Source organism: Carassius auratus, chromosome 34 (assembly GCF_003368295.1).
Source record: "Carassius auratus strain Wakin chromosome 34, ASM336829v1, whole genome shotgun sequence".
Classification (NCBI taxonomy): Eukaryota; Metazoa; Chordata; class Actinopteri; order Cypriniformes; family Cyprinidae; genus Carassius; species Carassius auratus.
In genome coordinates this window covers 111,591-139,466 of record NC_039276.1, presented here as the reverse complement: position 1 = coordinate 139,466, position 27,876 = coordinate 111,591, and the positions used below count along the sequence as shown (strand labels likewise).

The 27,876-nt window shown below is 34.6% G+C and overlaps 1 protein-coding gene across 1 annotated transcript; it reads right to left on the bottom strand.

The window, feature by feature from the left end:
• Nucleotides 1-1,886: 1,886 nt before the first annotated feature.
• Nucleotides 1,887-26,195, bottom strand: LOC113052868 (integrin alpha-4-like). Its single transcript, XM_026217304.1, has 28 exons — nucleotides 25,778-26,195; nucleotides 24,944-25,056; nucleotides 23,140-23,237; nucleotides 21,794-21,923; nucleotides 21,602-21,669; nucleotides 21,399-21,528; nucleotides 19,911-19,996; nucleotides 19,014-19,076; nucleotides 18,788-18,925; nucleotides 17,396-17,504; nucleotides 15,753-15,847; nucleotides 15,030-15,120; nucleotides 14,329-14,374; nucleotides 13,931-14,085; nucleotides 12,522-12,676; nucleotides 8,885-9,037; nucleotides 8,684-8,760; nucleotides 6,464-6,611; nucleotides 6,225-6,323; nucleotides 6,062-6,138; nucleotides 5,093-5,182; nucleotides 4,922-5,009; nucleotides 4,728-4,835; nucleotides 3,999-4,124; nucleotides 3,801-3,926; nucleotides 3,574-3,672; nucleotides 3,363-3,482; nucleotides 1,887-3,132 (listed from the first exon to the last, which is right to left on the bottom strand). Exons 1-28 carry the CDS (start codon nucleotides 25,987-25,989, stop codon nucleotides 3,046-3,048), a joined length of 3,087 nt encoding a protein of 1,028 aa, XP_026073089.1. The 5' UTR covers nucleotides 25,990-26,195; the 3' UTR covers nucleotides 1,887-3,045.
• Nucleotides 26,196-27,876: the final 1,681 nt, after the last annotated feature.

Below are 27,876 nucleotides of genomic sequence, written 5' to 3'. Positions count from 1 at the left end.
TGTATCCAGGGTTCACTCCAGGTCACACAAATAGGACTGAGGTGAGCCAATGAGGATCAGCTGTTTATCACTGCCCCCTTGTGGACCTAAAGTAAACTACAGCCTCAAATATGAACAGTTCACAAACTAAACCATGCAAAACAATACATTAATGCAATGCAGTAAAAAGTACTGTAAACATTAAGTAGAATGTGTCTATATATATATATATATATATATATATATATATATATATATATATATATATATATATATATATATATATATATTTCTGTTATTTGCAAAAACACAGTCTCTGGGAAGTTGTGCTGATGATGTCTCGAGGAGTGCAATTCAAAAGCCATGCCCATCATCTCCTCTGAAGGAACATACCCCTGGAACACTGACGGAGATCTGTTGGAGGTCCCATCTGAACTCCTGATCCAGTACAATGTCAGTCATAACAACTAATGGACAGCAGTAATCCATTAAACGCCTTGTATTGCAGTGAGCTCACTGTTTCTGACTCAAAAACAGACTCTTAACCATAGTGAAATCACTGGAATACACAACCTTTAGTGTCTTTTGTTAGTTGCAAGTACAGCAATATCATAAAAGAAAAATATGAAATGTTCTAGACGGACAAAAGCATCCTAAAGGTATTATAGATTATACTAGCCCTAGTCAGAACCGTCCGCTTTATGACACTGAATAAGTCGCATATTTATTTGCAAAACAGTAGTCAAGATAGCCTCTGTTATACTCGCACAAGTTGAACTTCAGATGACCTGTGTATGCAAAGTACGTGTTGTTTGAAGACACTACAAACACTATATGAGCGGCACTTTCAGTTCATCTTCTTAAAGCCGCAGAAAGAGTGACGGAAGAATAAACAGAACAGTGTGAGCTTCTAAGAAAAGATGGAGGTATGTGTGCATATATCAGATAAATCCTTGTAATGTTTAAATGTCCTGACAGCTCGGTTTATTTTCCAGGGTTCACCCGCAGCTCCTCACACTCTTTGGAGCAGACATTGAGGAGGCGGAGGAGGCGGAGGAGGCGGAGGAGGCGCCGGTTAAATGCAGCTGTATCTGAACACACAGGAGCACATTAAAGAGAGATGGTGCTAGATAGTAGCACTATGAGAAACTGCACAAAGCTTTAACATGTACATAGAACATTTTATGACAGAGCAAAAAACATATGACACATAAAACTTTCCAGTGCATAAGAATATAAATTAAACAAAGTACAATTTTTTTTTTTTTAATTTTTTAAGACACGAAATTAAATCATTAAAAACATAATTGACAACATTAAATTATCAAAAGTACAGATTTTGTTTTACGCCATTCCCTGAACAGTGGATACTTTTTTTTGGATCTTTTAGATTAAAAGCACTGACAAGCACCCATGTAGTTTCCAAAAATCTAAAGATCATATCCAAAATGTTTTAGCATGTGTTATTTGATTCATACACCAACACCCTCTTATAAGCAGGCCCAAGCAAAACCAGCTTTTCCACATTTTATGCGCTGATTTTGTGAATAACATTTTTTTTTTTAAATAAATAAATAATAATAATAATAATATAAATTGGAATATAGAAATCAGAAGTTATTTATACAATGTTTAATTCATTAATTAAACAATAAAGATTTATTCATAAAATGTATATTATTATTTTAATATTTTTTGTTTAGAATTTTGTTGTTTGAATATTTAGGCATTTTTTTAACTTTCATTTCTTATGACAGTTCCAAAAATTATTCTGCATACAATAATTTTGACATGATAATCAGGTTTGGACAATTAAATTACATTTTCTTTGTAAATTTTTTTTGGGTTTAAATTGAGTGAACACTTTCAGTTTCTATTTATTATTTATTGAATCAATTTATCCGTGCTTTTTTTTTTTTTTTTTTTTTTTTTTTAGTTTTTATGTTTTAATTTATAACCTTAAATATAACTGTTAAAGCTTTCTGCACGTGCAGATTCAGTATGGGCCTGCATATGAGTGAGAGGTGATGGTGCGTTGTATATTCATGGACTTTCTGTCCTATAAATGAACACACACTCTTAAGCAATGGCTGGGAGCCAGACACATGCCAATCCTGTCACTGTTCTGTAGCGCAGCATCCACACACAACAGCAGCCTCCTTTGCCCTGTTTCCATGGCACCCAGCCAGAGCACACAGCAAACACTCGCTCCTTCCATCTGGCGTCTCCGTTAAACTTCTAACTATTGAAATCAGCAGCTAGAGCTTGGGAAGAGAGAGAATGCGTGTCATTTCCTCCTTTTTTTTTTTTTTTTTTTGCAAGGAGAACCAATACCACGGTGATGCAAAGGTGTTAAAACCCCTATCACAGCAATGTTGTGCTTCGGAAAGGGTGATGGAAAGTGCCCGAAAATCCTGATTCACCCCTGTGGAGGGTACACTAACTTGCAGGCATAAAAGAGCGAGTCTCTCTTCAGATATACACAGCAATAACCTTAGTAAGAAAAGCTACAGCAGTGCGATTTCTCCTCTACAGCAGAACATTAGCCAATATGTTGTTTAGTGATCATAGGCTCCGTTCCAAAACCTAGTGAGCTGCCTTGCAGTCTACGATCTAAATAGGCAGCTGTTAAGGCAGAATCCGAACTCAAATAGCACCTTATCAATTGTATTCGTTGTACTGCCTTACAATTTGACCACGCTTCCTACCTTAAGGAACCTCCTCCAACAAGATTGCTCAATAGGTTTTGGAACAGAGCTGTAACGTTCTGTAGCAACAATACATTCTGAATCCTTTTTTCTCTTGGCACAACAGTCCCGGAGCGATTCATTGAACATGTAGTTTGTTCCATACTCTAAAGTGCATTGGCGTCATCCTGCTGACAGAAAATGCTTATTCTTTTGACAGTTTTTGTACTCCTCGTCGCTTTGCGATAAATGTTCTCAACCATTATGGTTAATGGCCATAGGTTATCATGAGTCCAGCTCCTGATGTCGACAGAGCATTAGTCCTTCATGGTTTGTCTCCTCCATTCCGACTGGTTTTGTATGAGGTGTCAATCCCATATTATGACACACTTTCTTTCTTAGGTACATAGTCCCAACTGTCCCGGTTTAACTTCTCCTTCTTCAACTTCCGCTCAAAGAATCCCAACTAATAAAAGCAAGAGAATGAATGATTGTCAATAAGCAAAAGTAATCTCAGTTTCAAACCCAACAAGGTTTAGAGCTGGTTCAAGTCCAGCAGAATATTAATCATATCATTAGCTATTTCAAGTCTAGCTTTAGTGAAATCTTATGAACAATTTATATGCTCTTAATTGCTCTAATTGCACAACAATATGACGTTATGTCATACTTGAGAAATTGTCGTGTGATACATACCTTCCAGAGGGTGAGGACGAGCAGTGCTAAAATGATCAGTCCAACAATCAGACTGGATACTATTAAAAAAATCTGCACAGCCATTACAGGCTTATTGCTGTACAGAGCCTCCAATAACACCTGAAACATTGCAAACATTCAAGTTCAATGATATTTTGTAAATCCAGCATCTCATTATGTATTCCTGGCAATAGAGGTTCAGACTACTTACTGTAGCAAAAACATCATCTTTTAATAGGATGGTGTTGGCATCTTTTACAGGTGAAATGAGGTCAATCATGCCTTGTATCATCATGACAGCATGTCTTCCCTATAGGAAATAAACATGTATTAAACGTCATGTGTTTTAGTTGTTCTTTTAGATGTAAAATTCAGGTAATCCGTCTGTCAAACAATGGTTGGGCCATATTCTTCTTCTCTTCTCCAACAAATACTCACTGGACTCATCTGGAGAACCCTAGGGTTGAGCTCCACTTCCATTGTGATGGCAACTTCCTTTCCAACCTCCAAGTCACCAAAGTGGCACTCCACCATCCTACAGGTCTTATCTTCAGGACCACAGAACTGCAGAACAAAAGAGAGTGAGACCTCCTCATAACATTTACACTAAACACACCGTAACCACAAGTATTTTACCATTATGCGCTTGCTCTTTGGGGAGAAAAAGAACACGAGTTCTTGAATAAAAGAAGGTTCGGGGATGTCACAGTCATCAATAATCGGAACTGTATTGTTCCTCTGGAAGCAATGCCCAAGAGTTGTCTGCAAGACAAAAAAACTTAAAGTAAAGAAAAAGACGTGTACATTTTAGATCTATATCATTCATTTTTAGCTAAGTTATAGGCACTGTTAGGAATAGTTTGTGTTTCTTCTGTGAATAAAGCCAGAGATGTAAAAGGTAAGCAAATTGTGATTTATACTACCAAGCTCTAAAAAGAATAATAAAGCACCATAAATAATATAATAAATAATAAAGTGCTATATCTGAGGTTGGACAAGAGCTCTCTGTGAGGAACCAATTAAATTTAAGCCACTGTCTACTAATAATCTTCCAAATCATGACACGTCAAGTTTTGCAAACTTAACAAGTCATAATTTGTCACATGACATGCAAGAACCAATGCAGTTTGGCCTCTATGATGTCAAATGTGCTTTGAAAACACTAAAGTTGATTCAGAAGCACAAACATTGTGCCTAACATCTCATTTTTTGAAAGACAAAGTGGCATGACAGTAAATATAAACTATTTCAATGTTGGGGTGAACTATTACTTTAAAATATTGTATATAATATACAGTATACCAGTTAAGATTTACCATGAGGTAAGCGTTTTATTTTTTTTATTTATTTGCATGTAAATCTCACCTGTAAATCAGTGATGCTGATTAGCTGGTATTTGTATGGCACCAGCATCAGAGGCAAGCCAATCTTTACTCTCGCATCAAGAGCTTTACTAGGACCCATATTTATCATCTGTAAGTTAATAGACATTTTAACAAAACAAACCATGTCAATGATTCATTAGTGCTTAATGACAGTGTTGATGAGCGCTAAAATACCTTGTACGTATAATTGAACTTTTCAGGATAGCAGTCGACCGGCACAGACTCTTGTTCTCCAATCAGAAATGAAGTCGGAGAGACAAATCTGCAGAGACGAAGAGACACATCCCGTAATTTGACCTTCCGACATCTATTGATTCACATTTATAAGCAAAACAGATAACTTACGCGTGAACATTGAGGTCAACTGCATATCTCAAGGGCAGCGTAAGAACGACAACGTTGTCGTGCTGAAGATCTTTGTTCTCAAAGTTCTCGCTGAAAAACACACACATTGGATTGGTTTACATTCACTATTAAGGAAAGTTTCAAATGCATAAATGCAAGAAAATGGCTAATAAAAAGGTGAAGTTAAATAGTTCTGAAAGTAGCTCTAGCAGCATTTATTTGCAGACACCACTTAGTTTGGTATTGTCCCAATGAAATGATATGTTAAGTGCAGTTTAAGTACCGTATTTTTCGGACTATAAGTCGAGTATGAGTCGAAAATACGTCATGATGAGGAAAAAAACAAATATAAGTCGCACTGGACTATAAATCGCATTTATTTAGAACCAAGAGAAAACATTACCCTCTACAGCCGCGAGAGGGCGCTATAGTCTTCAGTGTAGACTACAGGAGCAGTGAGCAGCATAGAGCGCCCTCTGGCGGCTGTAGACGGTAATGTTTTCTCTTGGTTCATTTCTCTTGGTTCATGTCAAATTAATTTTGATAAATAAGTCGCACCTGACAATAAGTCGCAGGACCAGCTAAACTATGAAAAAAAGTGTGACTTATAGTCCGGAAAATACGTTATCCAAATGCTTTTTGGGGTGATTGCATACCTTGAAAAGATCTTTCTATCAGAGGAAATGTTAAATGGGAGTACAACACTATATACCCAGAGATTTCATTATAGGAACTCATTACATAGGCTGTCTAGGCACTCATCTTTAGATCCACTGTTTTTCTTGTTTCTAACAGTAACACTGAAAGCACATGAAACATTTGGGCATGCTGTTTAATGCTTTTGTTTGTCTTTTGCGTTCTGATCTTATCACAAATGTTTACAATTGGCTCGAATGTCTTTGCATTTGTGTAAACCATTCTCTGTAATGAATTCCTAAGATCTAGGGCTGAGATCTCTGGATCTCTTACCTCGTGGCATTGATGTTAATACTAAGGTTTCCCCCACTGCTGTTCTGCATCACATCTAGTAAAAAGGTGATGTTGATCTGGAAGAGAGCAAAGAGATGTTTATACTCCAGCAAGACATGGTGACAAACAAACTCATTTATCTTCCATTGCTTAAGACGTTTACCTTTGCGAAAGGAGGGATGTGTAAATTCCCAACATTGCAATCCAGTCCGATGGCCACTTTATTCTCCTCTGCGATTTCACAGCTGATGTATTTATCTTCCTTAAATAATATCACAAATATTAAAACACATCAAAGGCAGTTAAAGGGTATTGAGAAATACAAAGAGCTAAAAGGTGGCAGTCAAGTATCTAAGAGAGAACAGAACAAAATGAGGAATTACTGCGACAAAATTAAATTACCTCCAGCACTTTGATGAAATGCAGGTTACTGGGAAACCTCAAGTAAAGTTTGGGTAGAAAAGCATCATCTCCAATGTTGACCAGTGTGGTGTTTAACATGATGCTTTTCCCGTTACCCAGAGCAAAGTATGGCATGTTCCTGTAGGACCTATTGGGAAAACAGTTATTTAAAATAGAAACTATAAAAATATAAAATATAAATTAATCTGTTCTATTTATTATAAATTAAGAAAATTGAATCCATATTTTATCCAGTTATCATTCTATATTATTTAGTGCGGATTAATTTCAGAGTTAAGATTCAGAAAATAATAATAATTATAATATTTCATTAGGGGTTAAACTATTTCAAACACAGAAAATTTTACATTTACACTTAAATATTGCACAATATATATATATATATATATATATATATATATATATATATATATATATATATATATATATATACATATATATATATATATATATATATATATATATATATATATATATATATATATATATATATATATATAAACTGTCAGATGAAGGAAGAACAATATTAGAAAAAATAGACATCAACAGAATTTTAGTAATTTCAAAAAGTGTAACATAGTGTAACATTAATTTATTTATAATTATATTCATATAATTATACCCTGTGCAATATTTGTTTCCAAAGCCAGTGTAAATAAACTTTTTTCCTGAAGTATGAACTCACAGTACATAAATTAAACAACTCAAATTATGTGTATGACAATTAAATACTAAGCCAAAATAGCATAAGTTACTAAATTTACTATATTGTAACAGTAAAAAGAAAAAATGCTTTCTAAACAGTAAAAAAATGCTTTTAATATTTTGTTCATTTTAAAATATAAAATGTAGAATTGAATGGAAAATGTGTCATCCAGTGTTTTTCCTGCATGTGTTTGTGTGGCTTGTGCAGTGAGGGCTCAAGCCTGATGTTTTTCATTTAAAGACACCAGGTGCATCTGTGAGAGTGACAAGACACTCTCCCCCTCACACTCTTTCTCTCGGTCTCTCTCTCTTACACACACACACACACACACACACACACACACACACACACACACACACACACAAGCCTTATGAATAATCAGATCATGTATTATCACCAGTGGGTGAGGGGGAAGTCCATGAATTAGTTTGCATACGGCTGCAAACATGATCCAAAATGCTAATGTGCACTCTCACGCTTTCGCCCCAATTGGGCAAGTCCAAGAAATGTGATGCATGAAATGCATCGACAGAAAGCTTTGGCTACTGTGCTTGATGGTTTAATGGGTGAGTTCATGAAGAGAGCAGATCATCTCTAATGCCCTCCTGTTAGTCACAAACAACACCCACACAACTAGAATGTTTACAGAGGTCTGTATAGCTGCTTACTTTGCACTTGAAAAGAAAAACAAGTTAATAAAACTATAATTATTAAAGTTTTAAGCTGTTGTATAACCGTACACATTTAAAACATATATAAGATTGTTATAAGTTATTGACAAAATTGTACTCCTGAAAAACTACAGTTAGGTAAATCATCACAAAGAAAAAAAAAATCACGAAGCACATTTTAGGATTTTTAAGATGTTCTGCATTGTGACATTCTAAATGAAATTTGTTACTATCATAAAAAAATAAATATTCCACAATTCTCATTACAATAGAGTTAAAAATGTATCTTCACTGAAATAATGTGAAAGAATCAGGATGTCTGGATGCAATGTATATTTTTTTAATTGTTCGTTTTTTCTTTTTCTTTTTTCAACGAAAATCTGCATAAATTAAATTTAGTACAACAAATAATACATACATGCAATGGTAATTTTTAAAAAAATAATATTAAATTCTTTTTATAATAATTATGAAAATAAATATAAATAATTCTTATTATTTCATTATAAGTATGTAAATAATTATAAATAAAAATCATTTTACAGAATCAGAATTAATTAAATAAAAAAAATAAATAAATAAAAAAAAGAAATATATATATATATATATATATATATTTATTTTATTTTTTTTATTTATTTTTATTTTTTGGATTTGGGAGCTAATAAGGGCATTTTCTAGGAAAATAACGTGGCTGCACAAAATCTAAGTGTTCTTAAAACCAGCTAAATTCTTTTTATTCATAATATTGTTCCATTTAATTTTGTGGTTTAACATGCAACAATTTCCGAGAGATTCACCCAGTTAGTGTTGATGACTTACTGCGGTAAAGCTAAATGAGCAGAAACCTGCAGGTTGGTTGAGCAGTTTTCCCAGGAACAATATCTGGCAAATGTGGTCTACAGAAAGATAGAAAGATTCCAAATCAAGACACATTGTGACCTTTAATTAGGTTTAAAAAATTGGCCACGGAAGCAAACCACAAACAACAAAACAAAGATGGAGAAATGGAGAAAACCCAACCTTGTTTTTCACGACATTGGCCTGTTCATCCTTCTGCTGTAGAATGGGTTTGAGAGAAGGCAAGCCCCCTGAGTCCCTCTGAAGCACACGGTGCTCTCCAAGTTCATATTTCACCTCAAAATGGATGGGTGTGAAGATATCCCGGATGTCTTTCTGCACACAAGAGAAATAAAATGTATCAACAAGATGTTCTAAAGAAAATAATCGGGGCATGTTTATCCAAAATGTAAAAATGCTGTTTTTTTTAAAACTTTCTATTCATCTAAGAAATCACACACACAAAAAAAAGAAAAAAGATCATGATACCCACAAAACATGAAGCCGTACAAATGTTTTCAATATTGATAATAACTGTGCAGAAAACCAGCTTCTCAGCATTATTTCTAAAAGATCATGGCTAATGGCTGCTGAAAAATCAGCTTTGCATCACATGAATAAATTACATTTTAAAATAAATTAAAATAGGAAACAGAATGTATTTTAAATTCTAATAATATTTCAAAATAAGACTTTTTTCTGTATTTCTCTTAAAAACATTTATAAATTTTACAGTAGCGTAGCGTAGTTTGACTATACTTTATTTATTTTTTTTCGTCTTAATTTTCCTAACCTCAGTGCAGATAGTTAATGCAGCTAAAGTTTACTCTGTCAGCTGTCTCTAATTGGGGGCTCACAGGTTTGGAGTTGTCCTGTGGGGTCTATCGGGCCTGTATTTAACTGCAGGGGAGATGTGTGACCAGGCTTTGGAAGGCTCTTTCATGACCAGTGTAAATGAGCTGGACTACAGCCACAACAACAACCTCAGAGAAACGCTAATTTCTGCAGCAAAGGCGAAACTCAAAGTCAACGCTGTGAACTTGTATCCTTTGCTCAGGATGTGGTCGCTGAATTTCGGTCGTCAAAATGTGCGCACACGAATCTGATGTCACAGGCATGTTTAATCTTATGGGTACAACCCAGACAAGACGAGTGCTATTTCAAGGAACCTGTAAATCATTTACATGGGTATGATGAAAATGAAATTTAAATGAACATGAGAAAGACTGGGTGTTTCCTCCACACCTTCATTCAACTCAAGGAACATTTCACCCAAAAGAAGAGCTGAACATATTGCTATGCCTTCCTGTTCAAGAATTCAGGCATGGTACATTTGCAACTCCACAGAACACAATACCAAAACAACAGCATTTTAAGATTCCTATAGCATTGGGTGGAGGGGTGTTAAACGCAAATTGATTACCACAGAAAACTCAACTCATTCCTTTGATTGTAAAACATGCTAATATGTAGCATGACGTAGCAGTATTTTTGCAATAGCACTTTAGTTAATTGTAAAATATATAAACAATTAGCTGTATTAGCTGTTGCCTAAATAAAAATAAATAAATAAATAAATAAAAAAAACTAAATTGACTCTTTTTCAAGGTGGAACTTAACTTACATCTCGCTTTATGCATTTGGCCGACGTTTCAAAATTATCAAAATCATTCAAGGTACATTTGAACAGTTTTGCAATTATGCATTAAATGGAACTAAAGTAAAGACATTTATAATGTTACAAAAGATTTATATTTCAAATAAAAGGTGTTCTCTTGAGCTTTCTAATCATGAAAAAAAATGAACAGCACTGTTTTAAACATTGATTATGATAAAGATTTAAATAAGATTATGATTTCTTAAGCACCAAATCAGCCAATCAGAATGATTTCTGAAGGATCATGTGACTGATGCTAATTCAGCTTTGTCATTACAAGAATAAATTAGATTTTAAATTAAATAAAAATAGAAAGCGTTTATTTCAAATTGTAATGTTATCTTTATTTTTGATCAAATAAATGCATCCTTGGTGAGTACAAGACACCCCCCCCCCCCAAAAAAAAAAAAAAAAAAAAACATTGAACAATCCAATAGACCCCAAACTTTTAAACAGTAATGTCTCAAAATGTCAGTCAAATTCTCTCTAGAATGATAATATCTCTCTCACCAATGTCACCTGCATATTAACAAATAGTGACTGACATAAATAAGACCACTGGCTATTTCTAAAAACAAAAAAATAATAAATAAATAAAAGATACACCATTTTATACACCCACCTCAAACTTTCTGTTTCAACAGTAAATACAACCAAATATTACAGGAGCCAACGACCTTCCTAAAACACGACTCAAGGTGTCTGCCACATCTGCTTTGTGTTCCATTCATTACTCTTACTGCTTATTAATGAAGCTCTAAAAATACCACAAATAAAGCAGCCTCCTGTTTGGGTTTGCCTCTGACAGATAATCACACGTGTTTATGGCCATCGTCTCCATCAGCGGCCATTAATAACAGCGCAGCCATACACAGGCCTCCATTAATTACTGTGTAAAACATGAGCTGGATCAGATGGCCCTGAATACAGGAAGAGACAGAGGGAGAGGTGTCCAGAGGGGCCCACAAAACACCTGGAACCTTCACTCATACTCACGGAGCCATCTATCCGCACTTTATCAACTGTCTAGCTCTCGTTCTGTACTGTCCTCCCCCGCACCATCCTGCCTGGCTCTTCCTCTTGTTCGCCAGCAGTGACGACCTGCTATCAGCTCCAACAAACTATCTGTAAGAGCCTCTTTATCACCCTGGCCTCCTGTGTGGAGTCACACCACCTGGGCCTCTCAGAGAGGCTGATTAACTCGAGCATGAAGAGCAAAGTGACGTGGGCGAATCACAGCTGTTAAGTCCACGGGCTTGAGTCTGAGTCAGCACTTCTGTATAGACTGTTTAAGTCTATAATGCACAATGTGGGCCGATCAAAGAAAATGCCAAGACACATCTGGCTTTTCAGGTGCATTTCAACCATACACTGAAATGCCGAAAGAGGTTGATTTTCTGTACTGTACTCAGCACTGAACAGTGACTTTATAAAAACGGCAACATAATAAATGCTATAAAGGAACTGTAAGAATGAAAGTTAGAACTTCAGCGACAAAGCGATTCAAAATCTAAGAAAACTTAAGAAAACTGGTGCAACTTGCATATGTTTGATTCACATTTACTTTCAGAACTTTATAATCAGGACTTTATTTCTATGTAAATCAAATATGCAAGCAATTTCGGGGGTAAACCATTACAAGTAACACAAGTTACATAATCAGATTACTTTTTCAAGTAATGCATATTTTTTCAATTTTTCAAAAATGTAATGCAACATGCTTTGTTTTCCAATTTATTCACTGACACCTCCCCAGTCCCATGCTGAGATAAATCGGGAGTGAGGTGCATAGGCCAATTTCACTTTTGGTGTGAAAGGGCCCTAATATTTGTCAAAATATAACAAAAAAAGTTAATCAAAAATAACTGTTTGTAAAATTACTTTTTTGGAGTGATACTTTTAAAAGCAATTTTCCTTAACACTGTATGTTTTTATTGTTACCTAAAATGTATAAATCATCTTTGTTGAGTGAAACGAATCTGAAATAAAGTATGAATATTAGATTTAAAAAAATAACTACCTCAATAAAAAAGTGAATTATAGAAGTTAAATACACATTTTTTCCCCATAAAATGTGCAGTAATTTGCTTACGAGTAAAGTGATAATGTGACAGTGTTAAAAGCAACATGCCCCTATACATGAACATGAAGAGAGTCTCGTACCTTCATGAAGGCCTGGTGGGTGGCACAGGTGAGCTGCTCATGCTTGACCTTCACTCTGCCTGCTGTAACATTGGATGTGCCGTTTCCATTGAAATAAAAACGAGAAGGGAAGCCATCTTTGTGGTGAACATCAGCTGTTATGTTGTACTTCAGTTCTGCACAGGAAACAGCATGACATTCAGAGACAAAGTTACAGCCAGGCATAGACAACCTGTTCAATCTCTAGAGCAATTCAGAAACATATTGTTGTCTTGTGGTGAAACACTAGGGATTTATGATGGAATGGCAGAGGAGTTGTAAAGAGCTGAAAAAAAAAAAACAGATTGTCCATGCAAAACTAAATTAAATACTATACATTTTTAAATGCACAAAATTGAAAGTCAAAATCAAAATCTAACAGTTTTCTCAGATTCTACATGCTAAATCTATTCATTATATTTGAAACATTTGAGAGTTGAGGTCATACAGGTTGGCAGACAAAATGATCTATGCAAATTTAACAACAAAAATGGTTATAAATGAAATAACACCCGTTTTTAGATACTTTACAAAAAAAAGTACTTTCATTTGATTATTTTCTTAATAATGAATGCAAATCAGTTCATTACCAACAAATGATAATGTGGCATCAGGGCAAAAACAGAACTACACAACTATAAAATGGATAGTTTTGACTCTGAATTCTGTTTGGATGAGCTACATTCAAAGCCATTATGATGTTCTTGTGTGACTGTGAACAAAAATTGAAACAGTTCTACACGTTTGGGTCATCCCTCTCTTTATTATCCCACTTTTAAATAACACGCAGCAGTCCTGTAAACTGACAGATAAACGCCTCAGCAAAATCTGGGTGGCATGTTATTGCCATCACTACTTCATATCAGTTTCAAGATTATGAGTATTTGTCATCAAGCACGGCTCTGTTGTTTACTATTTGGTCAGTGAGTGTCGATCTATCAGTGAAGGCAGGCATTGACACACACCCTGGCCCTCTAACTGCCACAACAAAAGAGGGGATGTGGGGCAGAGATAAAGAGCTGGGAAAGATGTCTGAAATACAGCAAACTGCCACTGCCTTCAGCACGCGCTGATAAGACGAGCCAACGCACAGCCTCACGCAAACAAAGAGTTCAAGCCCAAAACGTTCATCCTTGAACACTGTGTACTCAACTCTGAGAGCACGTGTGCAGACCTGCTTAGCTTGGACATTTTTTTTTTTTTTTTTTGAGTAAGACAGGATCTGACTCAAAAAAGTAAGATAGCACTGCAAGAAGATGCAGGATGTTCCTGTATCACTCTAGGGTTTTACTGCACAAATACTGTAGACTTGGGGGAATTTTAAGTAAAAAAGTACAGTTTTCAAAAAACTTTTTTAACAAAGATATATCCGATGGGTATTACTGTCTTACCTATGTTTCCCGGGATTTGTTTTCCTCTGACTCTGAAGCACACCATAACATTGACACACACGGCAGGAAGACCGTTCTCGGTGCATTGGGCTATGGACCGGTTCAAGCTCTCAGGCAGCAACATGACAGCATCCACCTTCACTACTGGACGTGTTCTGAAACAACAAGAGTTAATGGATTAGTCGTCAAGTCAAACATTATTAAAGGGGAGGCTCGGGCTTCATTGGGGGGGGGGGGGGGGTTAAGACAACTAGCACCAATCTCCACTAGGCCCAGATGTAACATGCAGATTTTTCAAGAAATTTTTTCAGAATACCCTGGAATGTATTTAAATGTGCTAAACTAAGTTTTAAGTTACCAAAGAAAATGTGTGTGAAAAATGTATCTGCTGTTTTTACCTGAAGACCACAGCTGAGTCTGACAGGAAAGCTCCCACTGCAACATCTGGATATGAACATAAAATTCCCATAAAACACTCTTGACTGTTGTTTCACACATTCCTAACTCACCAGTCCACAGATAGTCTTTGTTTAAAATATTAAACATTTCAAACTATTTTACCACACAATGTATTGTGGGAAACAGTGTTCCACACACTGCGCTCTAATTGCATACACCACAAAGTGTACAAATACTACTTGTTTTATAAAACAGTATGTAGCACTTATCCGTTCTCGATCTGTGCTTTTTTCTGCCTTCAAAAAGAGTACTATTTTAAGACAGGAAATAGAGGCTGATAAGTTCTGACACATCTGACATGATCATGACCTTTCAAAAATAAAAAAATAAAAATAAAAAAGAGAGCGAGAGAGAGAGAGAGAGAAATAAACAATTCTGTTTCTCTTCTTGATTTCTATACTTATATACATATATATATTCCTGTCCAAACTTTTTTCCCTTTTTTTTTACATTTAATTTTTTTTACAGGCTACATTTATTTGATCAAAATACAGAAAAAGCTGTTATATTGTGAAATATGATTGCAATTTACCTTTTGTAACATTATAAATGACTTTGCTGTAAATTTTGAAAAACTGTAGCCATTCATGCTTTCACAGAGGAAACGTTTCCTGTTCATGTTTTGTGCTAAAAACATTACCTGGATAATTGTTGCTATCAATATCAACTCCTCCAGACACTGACTGGCCAAACATCCTGAAGTTATTGCCCAACAAAGAGCCTGTTATTCTCTGCAATGAAGAAAGCACAAAGAAGCATTCAGAAGATATTTGACATATTAAATGCTAATGAAGTTGTACTGTACTTCAAGAGACATGCAAATGATCACCAGTCACAGTTATTTTTTTCACTTTGCAGACACATTTTTCCAAAAGTACTTACATTCAAGGTACATATTTGTTTTTTTGTGTTAAATGGGAATCAAAACAATGACCTTTGACATTGCTGGTGTGCCATGCTCTACAATTACTGGAAAACCACAGGGCAATTACAAGACCACAAGAGCTGCTGCTAATCACTACAAACATCCTGGATGTAATCATTTTGGCCTGAAGTTAATATAATTAGATGAAGTTCTTCCTAAGCATTTGCTTTTATAACTGGACTCTCATGATTCAAATATGTCTAGTCCTGATCACTTCTTGAAACTATATGCAGAGAGAAAGAGATTTCAGGAAATGACTGCAATTAGACCGAACGCTTTCCTCTTAGTACTCCAGTGTGGAAGAAAGATCAAGAAAGACTCAAAACAATAGGGCAGTTCGCACAGGATGGGGAGGACTGCTCAGGTCTGACCTTTCCCGCCTCCGTTTCATTCTTCCCTGCCCATAATATCAGCATAAACAGCAGCTGGAGAACGTACTTGAGAGAAACTCCGTGCAATACCACTGCTCCTCCCATTGTAGATATATATAGCACCTCGCAGATCGTTCTCCTGAGGGGCTGCAATGGCCACATCTGAAACACAGGCATTGTTGTGTTAGCTTTGTTCCAAAACCTAGTGTGCAGTCTACTTAGACAACATTTTAAGACTTTTACTAAATGTAGGCATCATAGATATGCAACCTTCTAAGGTATACCGTTGAAAAGTTGGGGATCAGTAAGATTTTAAAAATATTTTTGAAAGAAGTCTCACCAAGGCTGTATATTTTTTTTGGATAAAAAAATAGAATAAAAAATATATAAATAATGAGAAATATTATTGCAATTAATTTTTTTTTTATTACATATATTTTTTTATTACATGTCACATAAATTAAATGAAATGAATATTAAATATGACTGATGTTTCAGCATAATTACTCCAGTGTCACATGATCCTTTAGAAATAATTCGAATATGCTGATTTGGTGCTCTTAAGAAGAAAAAATATAATAAATGTTGAACATTTTTGTGGAAATGGCAAAAACATGTTTCAAGATTCTTTGATGAATAGAAAGTTCAGAAAAACTTCACTTATTTGAAATCTTTTGAATTTCTTTACTGTCCCCTTTGATCGATTGAATGCATCCTTGCTTAATAAAAATATGAATTTCTTTAGACAAATAACTATCCCCAACGTTCGGAACAGTACAGTACATTATTTTGGTCAAATTCTATTGTTTTATTATTTTGGTCAAATTGTCAAATTCTAACGTAGCATTGCATATACTGTATTATATAATATGATATACATATGATATATTACTCATAAAAAGACATTCATATAAAGCACTGCAAGCTCAGTGAAAGCATTCATTTCAGAGAAATCATTACCAATATACATAAAATGCATGCAATATTGACAAGAACTAATAAAAATAGTTTCATTTATCATCATTATTTTATTCATTTCATCACTAAAAAATCAATTGTTATGCCCAATACAAGTGTGCAAGATATTTTTAGGTTTATTAGAATATCACATAGTTATGATGTTTTCTCAGGAGGCAGCTGCCTACTGTATGTAGGTAACAGGCAGCTTGCTACGTTTTATAACAGAGAAGATTCTAACTATGAAAAATACTATTTATATAATAATTTTGGTTTGAAAATAAATACTTTTTGCTGATGCACTGGCACTAGTCAGTAACAATGTGACACTGTGACAAAAATATAAAATGTCTGTGAGTGAATGTGTTGCTTTCTTTTAACAGCATTTTAAAGTGTAGCCCATTCTAGTAGTACATCAGTTGTTCCTTCTGATCATGTTCTGTCTCTAAACCACACACACCGCTCTACCATGAAATACCAAGATCATCTTCAAATCTGATTCAGTGATCAACCAATATCTAGCCATGAAGCCACTCTGATGTGAACATGGGGTTTCAATGACAGAAGACAGGCTTTGAAATCCAAAGAAGAAAGTGAAACACTGAGGTTTATGTCAATCCTATACAATATTAAAATACAGCAAAACATGATACAGTAACATTTGAAGTTAGTCAAATGAAGCAAATCAGCATGAGAAATGTACAAACTGAGAAAGATTATAAACGATCCATACGTGTGTTAGACATACTGTACCTGGATATCCGTCGTCATCAATATCGCCAAGGTTCACAATGGTTTCTCCAAAACGTGCTGCATAGGAGTCACTCCCAACTAACTCAAAGTCTGCCTCTTTCATTTCAGCCTAAGAAAAATATATTTTTAAGAGAAGCATGACGTTAATTATTATAAGCAGATACACAATTAGCAGTCTAAAATCTGAATTAGTCAAATCTGATACATCTTTCTGCAATTTATTAATACAGTGCTGTTTAGACTCCAATTAAACATGAATAAAGTCTCTTAATGCAGTCATTTATTAATACAATGCTCAAATGACTGCAATGCACTAGTTTTACAATCTTCCCACAGACAAAGCGCAAAAGCCCTGACCAAACTGTGGTCACTTCAACTGTGACCAGAAAATGTGCTTTTGTTAGAGGTACAAAAAACAGCAACAACAAACTGTGCAGTAAATGGTGACAGTGAGGCAAGTTACATGTGAAATGTTAAAAGCATGGTGCTTTGTGATGTATGTGGTTAATTTTTGACATTATGGGAAAAGGAAACCTGTTCAATCGGTATGGCCTTGGTGGTCACGATTAGTGCCAATATACATACTTTTATACTGAAAAACAGCAAAGTAATATAAGACAGCTCTAAATATGTAGATGTGTCACTTCATCAAATGCATTACAATAGAAATACCTTCCTAAAATTATTGATATAGTTAGGAATATATGGGTGAATCCCATCAAACCCAAAAAGAACACATAATGTTCATATTCAACACCAAAAGCTTTATGGTTTAAAAAATTAAGCACATTTTCTCATCATCCCTTCAGACTATTTTTAGAGATGCAAATCGTCTAAATTTAAATAAACGTAAAATATATATTATTTGGAAAAATAATAAAATGATTAAACAATATATCATATAAAAGATATCAAAATTATATATTTATTTTAGGGCGGTCAAAATGATTAATCATGATCCAAAGATAAAAGTCTGTGTTTACATAACATATGTGTGTTTATTGTGTATATTTATTTATATTTATATTTATGTATATTTTTAAGAAATATTTACATGTGTGTTTATATTTTTTATATATGATTTATATTATATATGAATATAAAACAGTATTACTTAGACTTCTTAATATATGCATAAATAAAAATATGTATGTTATGTTAACACAAACTTTTATTTAGCATAAAATGAATTAACATGACAGCCCTAATTTATATATGTTTTATAAAATATTACATTAATAACATATTATATTATAAAAATAATAAATCAAACAAAAAGCAACCATTATTTTATTGCTTTTATTTTGAGGGTAACCTATTTTTGTGAGATTAACCCGTAGGTACAGTATATATCAAACCATAATTAAACAATAAATCATGTGACTGCCTCACCTCTCCCTGGTTTATGTAGACATGTACACGTCCTTCCTCCCTCACTGAGCTGAACATAGGCGCCCCAACCAGCAGATCAGACAGCCCGTCTGCATTCAGGTCAACCGCACACACACTAGCTCCATAATAAGAGCCGAGCTGTAAACAGAAGCAAACATCCCTATTGCGATCATTCAGCTGGAACCTGGATACTTCGGAAACACTTAAAATTCTTGAAATTTCTTACCTTCTTGCCCTTGGTTTTGGCAACAATTTTCAAAGTGTTGCCCTCAATCCTGAATATGTAAGCCTGGAGTTAAAGACAACATAGGAATATGGGAAATGGGAATTATAACACACACCAGCCTAATACAGAATTGTACATGAATGCGAATTAAATACATATAAGTATAGTTTCATCACGACTTTTTTAACCAGTCTCTGTTTCTTTGGTAAAATCATCAGACATCAGACCGTTACTCACAAAATGCATAAACGCTGCAAACTCAGAACATCTGCAAATGAAAACCTACTTCCTCTTCCGCACAGATGGAAGAAGAGTTCAGTTTAACTGATTTACTGTTCGCAACTGCCTACAGATTAGATGTCAAGAGGGTCTCATACCTAAATCTATTTATACACAACTGCTGGGAAGTCGTGGCCTAATGGTTAGTGATTTGGACTCGTAATACAAAGGTTGTGAATTTGAGTCTCGGGCCAGTAGGAATTGTAGATGGGGAGAATGAATGTACAGCACTCTCTCCATCCTCAATACTTTGACTGAGGTGCACCTGAGCAAGGCACCGAACCCCCAACTGCTCCCCGGGTCCGCAACATACTGTAAATTGCTGTGTGTGGGCACTTTGGATGGGTTAAATGCAGATCACGAATTCTGAGTATGGGTCACCATACTTGGCTGTATGTCACGTCACATCACTACTGAAAATTCAGTATAGGCTATCCAGAAGATTGTTATTAAGCTACAAAAACCTACAGGCTTTGTCTAAATTCTCCTTTTGCTCCAGAACTTTTCTTCCACAGCTGAACCAAACTAGAGAACTGCAACATTAAACTACTTAAAAACATGGTCTTTTCTTATGATCAGATAGGTGAAGATGATGATGTTGGTGGTGTTAACCCTTACTTTACCAGTCTGTTCATGCTGGGGAGCACCACCCACTATCTCAGTGTTTTGAGGGTCTAGAAAGTGTCCAGCACTAACTGCATAACCTGATGGAGAAAAAACATACATTTTGATAAAATATCTTAACTGCCCATTCAAAGTCTGCAAGAACACTGAAAACACTGTAATAAATAAAAAATAAAAAAAATAATGATGATGATAAAATAATAAAAAAGCAATTATTTTATATTTAGTCTATTATATTTATAACTAGTCTATATTTCCCTAATCTTCTCTTATTATGGCTGACTAAAACTTTAAATAAAATAAAAATGAACTGAAATAAAACACAATATGTAAATGTTATTGAATATTAAAAATATATAATATTTTATTTCATCAACATTTCTTATTTTCATGTAGTTTAACTTGATGTACTAAAAAACAAATATAAAAATGTAAATAAAACAGAAAACTTTATAGACATAAAAAAGAAAACTTAATATAAATGACTATTTTAAATTGAAAATTAAAATGGAAAATATAAAAATGAATTCAAAATATTAATATGAAATGATTGACAGCTTGACACTAAAATAACACTGCTAAACTAACCTTTACAATTTAGTCTTGTATCTTGATTAAATTTATGTTAAATATTAAATTAAAATTAAATAATAAAATAAATGATTTTTTTAAGTCATATTACAGAAACCGCTTTCACAACAAGCAATTTCCAGCTGATGAAATAAAACTATAGACTTTTTAAATTGTATTAATCTACATGACTTTTCATGCTTGCAATTTGCTTGAAAAAATTTATATTGTGAAAAGCGGTAGACAAATAATTGTGATTTTACCTACTTTATTGTTAGATGTCGAAAACAAGAAATCACATAGCATTTATAAAATGGATGTTTTTTTTTAAAGTATGGATAGGTTGCCGTGAGATTAAAACAAAATGACAGATTAGCCTCTCACATATCTTTGCAACAGCCTGATGCTCATAGATATTGCAACAGTATCTGTTTCCTGTTTAAATAGAAGAACGTTATGTCTTATAACAGCAAAAGTGTGTTTCCTGCTGCACGTCTTAAGAAGCTGGGGACCACTGTATTATATTTATCTTGTTGCATGCTTAAATGCATTTTAGCAATATTAAATCAGAATATCCCTAAATCCCATAATTTCATTCACAAACCATTAAAAAAAACACCATACATTATTCCTGTTCTAAAACCTATAGAGTTGGCTTGTTGTATATTACCTACAAAGACAGTTGCATTTTAAGCAAGCTTCCTAGACATTATGGAACCACATAAATAGACAATTTGCAATGCTTTACATTGGCAGCAATTCTAATACACATGCCACATGCTTGTTGCAAGGCATTCTGGGATGGCCTTCTCTGTGAAAAATACATGCTGCCTTAGAATTTGAAAAAAATAAGGCATCTTAACAGGTTGAACAATAAATTTGCCTAAAGTACTTTCCCTTTTGTGAACTCACCTAAATAGCTGCCATAGAGAACTTCATTGTCATCATCCACATAAGCAGCTGAAATGTTGCTTGTGGTGTTGTAGACGAGAACAGATCCGGTCCAGTATGAGGTACCAGGAGCACCCATGACCATCAGGTCCTACAAACACAATATTCTGTTACCAAATCAATTCAGTGTCAGCTCAATCAAAATCCCAAAAAGTTCCTTATACCTCTGTTAATAAATTTGATAATCCTGCTTGACACGACCCATAACCATCACCAAACTTCCTTTGATGATCTAAACAGAGAAAAGGAACTCATTTGACACTAAGAAACACTTAGTAGTAGTTTGCTTTAGGTTACACTTTGTTTGGATCAGTGAACCACAAGCTAACCAATATGACAGTAATGGAAATCTGTACCTTTATAGCAAGGAATAATATGATTGGCTTGTTTCAAATCTGGGCTGAGTCTGAAGCAAACACCATGTGGCAGCTTGTTCTGATTGTCTTTACTAGAGTAGTAGATATTCTTCCACCGATGTCCGCAAGCCTAGAATTTAAAACATCGTAGAGCAAAGTAATCAAGTATTTACTTATCGAACTCAACATCTTATATATTTCACATGAAACAATCATTACATGGTTGTTTATTAACATTCTCCACCTTCTCTCTGACACAGAAGTAAACAGGAGATTTTTCAATGAAAAATAATAATCGTAGCTATGCATTTACTTTTATAAAAATGTTCAGTAAACTAACAGTCGGACGTTTCAAATAATTCTGATTAAGAATTATCTTATGCTCACCAAAAACCACATTTATTTGATCAAATACAATAAAAAAAGTTTATTATTGCAATTGAATATATTATTATATTTTTACAGTGTTCCTGTGGCTCAACTGGTAGCGCAATTGTGATACCAGTGCAAGGTCGTGGGTTCGATTCCCAGGGAACACATGTTAGGAAAAAAATGTTTGGATAAAAGCATCTGTAAATACATAAACTTAATTTTAAATGTAATTTTTTTAATTTAATTTTACATTTTATTTAAAAAGCTGTTTTCTATTTAATATATTTTTATATCTTATTTATGTCTGAATAAAAGCTGAATTTTAGCCATTACTTCTGTCTTCAGTGTCACATGATCCTTCACAATTCATTCGTATATGCTGATTTGGTGTTTAATTATTATCAGTTATTGTTGGGGTGTTCTATTATTAAAAGTATTTCTTATTATCAATGTTGAAACAGTATTTGTCACTTAATATTTTTGTGGAAACCGGACATTTTTTTTCAGTATTCTTTCAGTGTTATTTCAAATAAAATGAACACCATTTATTTGAAATATAAATATTTTGTAACATTAAACATAAATATTTTGTAACAAGTGTCTGTACTGTCAATTTTGATCAAGTTCATGTGTCTTAAAAGTATTTATTTCCATGTATTTCTCCATTTTACACCAAATATTTAAATAGAAGCGTGTCTCAGTTTCCATAAAAATATTACGCGACTGTTTTCAACATTATAATAATAAGAAATGTGTACCAAACCAGCATACTAGAATAATTTCTAAAGGCTTCATGTGACATTGAGGAATGGAGTCATTGTCATCACAGAAATAAATTATATTTTTAAATAAATTTAAATAGAAAATAGTTATCCTAAATTGTACTACTATTTCAGAATATCAGCTACTGTATTTTTGATCAAATAAATGCATCCTCTGTGAATGGTAGCGTATGCTTTGACCAACAGACGTACCAAAACATGGCCCTGTGAAGGCTGCCGGGACAGACTCACACCCAGCCACTGGTTATCATTCTCTGCCAGACAGTGTCTTCCACATTTCTGTACATCTCCTGAAATCATTCAGACAAATGAGCTTAAATTAATATACAATCAATTAAGGCTACAAATACCTCTGAAAGTAACATGTTGCGAAAAACTTTTCTAAGACAATGTGTCAAGTGCTCAAGTGAAAAACTGGGGGTTTCTCAACACCACTTATGAACCATGTCATTGAAAACCATATTAAGCTATTAATTCTACTGTTAACATCAACTAGATCTTGAATTTTCTGAAAAAGAAAAAAATATGTTTTTTCGCACACATAAAACTTCACAATGTGATATTGTAGATGGTTGCCAGGGTATTGCATGTGGTTGCTAAGGTATTTTCAGTGTGGTGGCTAGGGTGGCTAAGTGAAAAGGTTCCTAAGAAACAAATCTTGTCCCTAAATATGGCTCAGTCTCTCAATGAAAGTCTACTGCAGTTGTTTTCAGCAATTGTATCATTCACCAGGGACAACTTGTAAGCCTGATAGACAAGTATTAGCACACAACTCCTTAAAATAGCACGTGAACTGCGGTGAAATACATGCTAAAGTTAGATACTAGGTGTTTGTTCCAACCCTAAGTATGAGCAATAATAATAGTGATAGCAAATGCAACTAATAACAAAACATTTTCAGACACATTAGAAACCTTGAAATGTGTGTGCACTCCAACCCAGCATGGCTTTTGGTGGAAATTATGTGTAATGCCATTTCCCTTGACTAAACAGAGACATTTTATTTGCAAGTTATATATATCCTGTAGTTTAAGCTACCAAGGAGACTATCCCCCATCCCTTGTGTCGGGGGTGCAGAATATAAGCATCCTCTTCCTGACAGGAGGAAACCCTCCACAGTCTGTCTGACCCCGCCTGGGGAATTCATTCACAGGACGTTTTCACAGTCAGGGGGCTAGAATGCACACACAAGTTCAATCAGAGCACAATCAGAAGTGTGAAGTCTAAACGGAACAATGTTGTCACATAGAAATGTTTAACTGGTTAGAGTTGGTTCAACAACAAACAGAAGACAAAAAAGAGGAAGAAGTCCACAGGATTAACTTTTATGAATAAAAAAACAAGAACTGTTTTTCTATGTAAAGTTTAACAGATAATTAGCAAAGCACATTCAAATTTTATGAAATTTCATTAAATTGATTATATTATAAAGTATATGTATATTATCTGAGACTACTAATGAAACTATTTTTTAACTATATTATCAGTATAACACATTTATTGTAATTAACATTTGCAATAAAACTAAAAGCAAATCAAAAATTCATGAATATCAGAAATGTTGAATTTGTTATTTTCTTAAGCTTTAATGACCGCATGACTGGAGCTGACATCCTGTAGTAGACAAAAGCTGATGATCATGTTTTCCAGCATGATTCCAGAGTGACCTAAAGAGAATCTGTGCTTTAATTTAAGAAAAATAAACGGACAATCTGCACAAAATCCTAAACCTTGTTTTGCCAGGTTTAAATAGGATTACAAAGCTCTGGTGAGCTTTTGGACCCCACATGAACTACTGATCGCTTAAGCATTGTATAATGCTTTACTGATGAAATTGGTTGATACTCTAAAATAAACGTATTGCCAAATACCCAGGTTACATAACTTTTAAGAGCAACCTTATGAATTATTAAACTTTTTCACAACTCTACCCTTCAGATTATCAATAAAACAACACAAAAGTAGAATTTCTGAAGTTAAGGGAGGGAAGACCTACCAACAGGCAGCTGCTCACATTGGGAGCTCCACACACTGCAGTTGTAGATGGCTCCAGGATTTTTGGTTTTAGGATAAAAGCTGGAATCGGCCACAGGCGCTCCAACCATCAGCCTTAACAAGAAATATGACATTAAACACAGTCTTGAGAAACTACCAGTGAATTTGATCCTCACTTGCTCCTGGGTATTTTATGCATAAAGTATCTTTTGCCACTTTTGTTACCAACATCAAGATTTTAGAATGAATGATTCATGATAAACGGTTCAGCAGCACGTAACATAACAGCATAAAATGTTGTAGATGTGTAACATAGCATACATAAAATGTTGTAGATGTTTTGCAATCATGAATCCACGGTTTGAAATTAATCAGGGCTCAACTTTCACATGAGATGTGCCCATATGAGCTTAAATATAAGCTCATATGAAGTTCTTCTGCACACTTTGATCAATTTAACATTATTTTACTAGGTCTATCTTGGCTGGTTTATCATTTCAGACTTAATTAAAAATAATAATAGAGTAATCTCTGAAACAACAACTCCCAACAACTCCAAAGCTTGAAAAGGGGATTATTACATATAACTTTATGTGTCAGTAGTAGACATCTAACAGCTGGATAAATATATAAAATGTATCCTGGCAGAAAGATAAGAGCCATGAGTTAAATTGATTATTCATTGTATTCAGCTGATTCAACTTGACATGAAATGGTAGTCAGAAATATAAAACAAATGCACTAAAAAATGTGTAAAACCCACAGAATCTCAAACATGCTCATTCACCCTTGTTTTACAACATCAAAACTTCTGAAGCATCTTTAATACACTAACCATGTGTCCTCAGCATGCTGATGAAGCAGAACCGAATATCCGAAAAATGATCCATTGGGTCCATGAAAAACTAAAGGACGCTCCACATCCAGATTGTAACAATCACACAGAATCAACAGGTACCACAGTATTCCAACTGCAGATGTCCACTTCAGCAGATGTCTGGAGGGTAGTGATGAAATCATCTCGTTATCAGTCATAACACCACACATAGCACACAGAAGAAAGCCAATGCTGGGTAAAAACAAAAGCGCAGAGAGTTCGAATAAACTTTTCGTTGAGATATCAGGAAGTTGTCATTGTAGTTGTGCGCTCGCAATTTGCGCTCGGCTGTTGCGCTCCTGCATCTCATCTGCTTGAGTGCGCATCGCGTTTCATGACGTCACACTGCTCTGAGTTCTGAGGGAAGCCTTTGAAGTGAGTGTGAGCGCCGCAGGGGCGGGACCGCGCTGGGCGGGACCGCGCTGAGCGCGCCGGACAGCGGACGCTTCTGACATGCTGTAACGGTCTAGGAAATGATGAAGAACACGATGCATTAAGAGTCACATGTTCTGTTTGACGCCTCAACCACAATGAAAATCCTATCTCAAAAGTAAAGCTTTTTCTACATTTTGTGAAAACTGATTAGAAACACGATCGAATTTGACCAGATTAAGCCTCCTTGGATGTTTTTTATTTATTTATCTTTTTTACTTTTTTAATATTAATGCTATAACTGCACAAAGAACAAATACTTTCAACACATTTTCAAGTTAAATGGTTGACTTGACACAAAGTGGTTACATTTGTTTATTTATACATTTTAGATTTATAAGTCATGGAAGTAATTATGGAGGAATTCAATTGGTTTTACAGACAATTGGTAATGACTTACAGCACAAACAATGTGCACAAATAAAGTAGTGCTTTTTAAAAGCTTTCTGAAAGCTCATTTAGTTTTGGTGATGTCTGTCTATCTACTGGCTGTCTATCTGACAACCTGTCAGCCTATCTAACCATTTTCTCCATGCTAAATCCTTTTTCACTTTCATGAGAACCTTATGACCATGACAAAGCAGATTATTTCACACGCCCACACACGCGCTAAAACGCGCACTCACGCGCGCGCACACACCCACACAGCCTTATGTGTAAGTCTCAGGATGTCTCATACACAATTCCCCTCTGAGTGATAATACTGAGTGCACATGTGCTGTGGATAAGGAGCACAGTGTGAGTCCTGGGACATCATCAAGTGTCTCAGACACTCTTTAAGCACATTTGTGTGTCACTTTTTTTGCTCTGAGATTCACAGTTTGTGTGTGCATTTCTTTCAGTGTCTATCAATAGTTACAGCCACTCTCTCCTTCCTCCATAGGGAAGAATCCACAGAGACCCTTTAACAAGTGTGAAAGAGAGACTTGTCTCTCTCAGTCTCTATGAGAATGAGAGGAAATGAATGACCAGCCAGCTGCATCACTCATTTGGTTATTGGGGTTTCTGAATTTCTCTTTTGAAAGAAGTTTTTTTTTTTTTTTTTTACATTAAAATATTTTCATAACAGAGAATGACATTTTGGATGTATCTACACTATTTTTCAAAAGTTTTGGTCATTAAGATTGTTCAATGTTTTTGAAAGAAGACTCTTATGCTTAACAAATACAGTGAAAGCATTATTGTGAAATATAACATTGTCTATTTGAATATATTGTAAAATACAATTTATAAATTTTCGGCATCATTACTCCAGTCTTCAGTATCACATGATCCTCCAGAAATCATTCTACTGATTTGATTTTCAAGAAACATTTACTATTATTATCAACGTTTTGCTGCTTCTATTTTATAGATATACTGTACACTTATACCTATATCACATTATAGTCCTTCACGTCTGCTATGATCTCAAAACTCTGGCCATTTGATAATATCTAGAATATCAAAATCAACTGGGGGTGGCAGATCCTTTTTCTATTTAGCACCCAAACTCTGGAACAATCTACCTAGCGTTGTTCAGGAGGCAGATACACTGTGTCAATTTAAATCTAGATAAAAGACCCATCTCTTTAACTTACACATAATACACTTTTTTTTCCTATGATTTCTATGATTCAAATCTG

Excerpts from the sequence above, each read along its gene's own strand:
- LOC113052868 (XM_026217304.1), bottom strand. The coding sequence starts at position 25,989 with ATGTGTGGTGTTATGACTGATAACGAGATGATTTCATCACTACCCTCC. Across the intron at positions 21,529-21,601 it reads TATCAAATTTATTAACAGAG|GACCTGATGGTCATGGGTGC; the intron begins GTATAAGGAACT and ends TTGTGTTTGTAG. Across the intron at positions 6,139-6,224 it reads ACATCCCTCCTTTCGCAAAG|ATCAACATCACCTTTTTACT; the intron begins GTAAACGTCTTA and ends GCTCTCTTCCAG.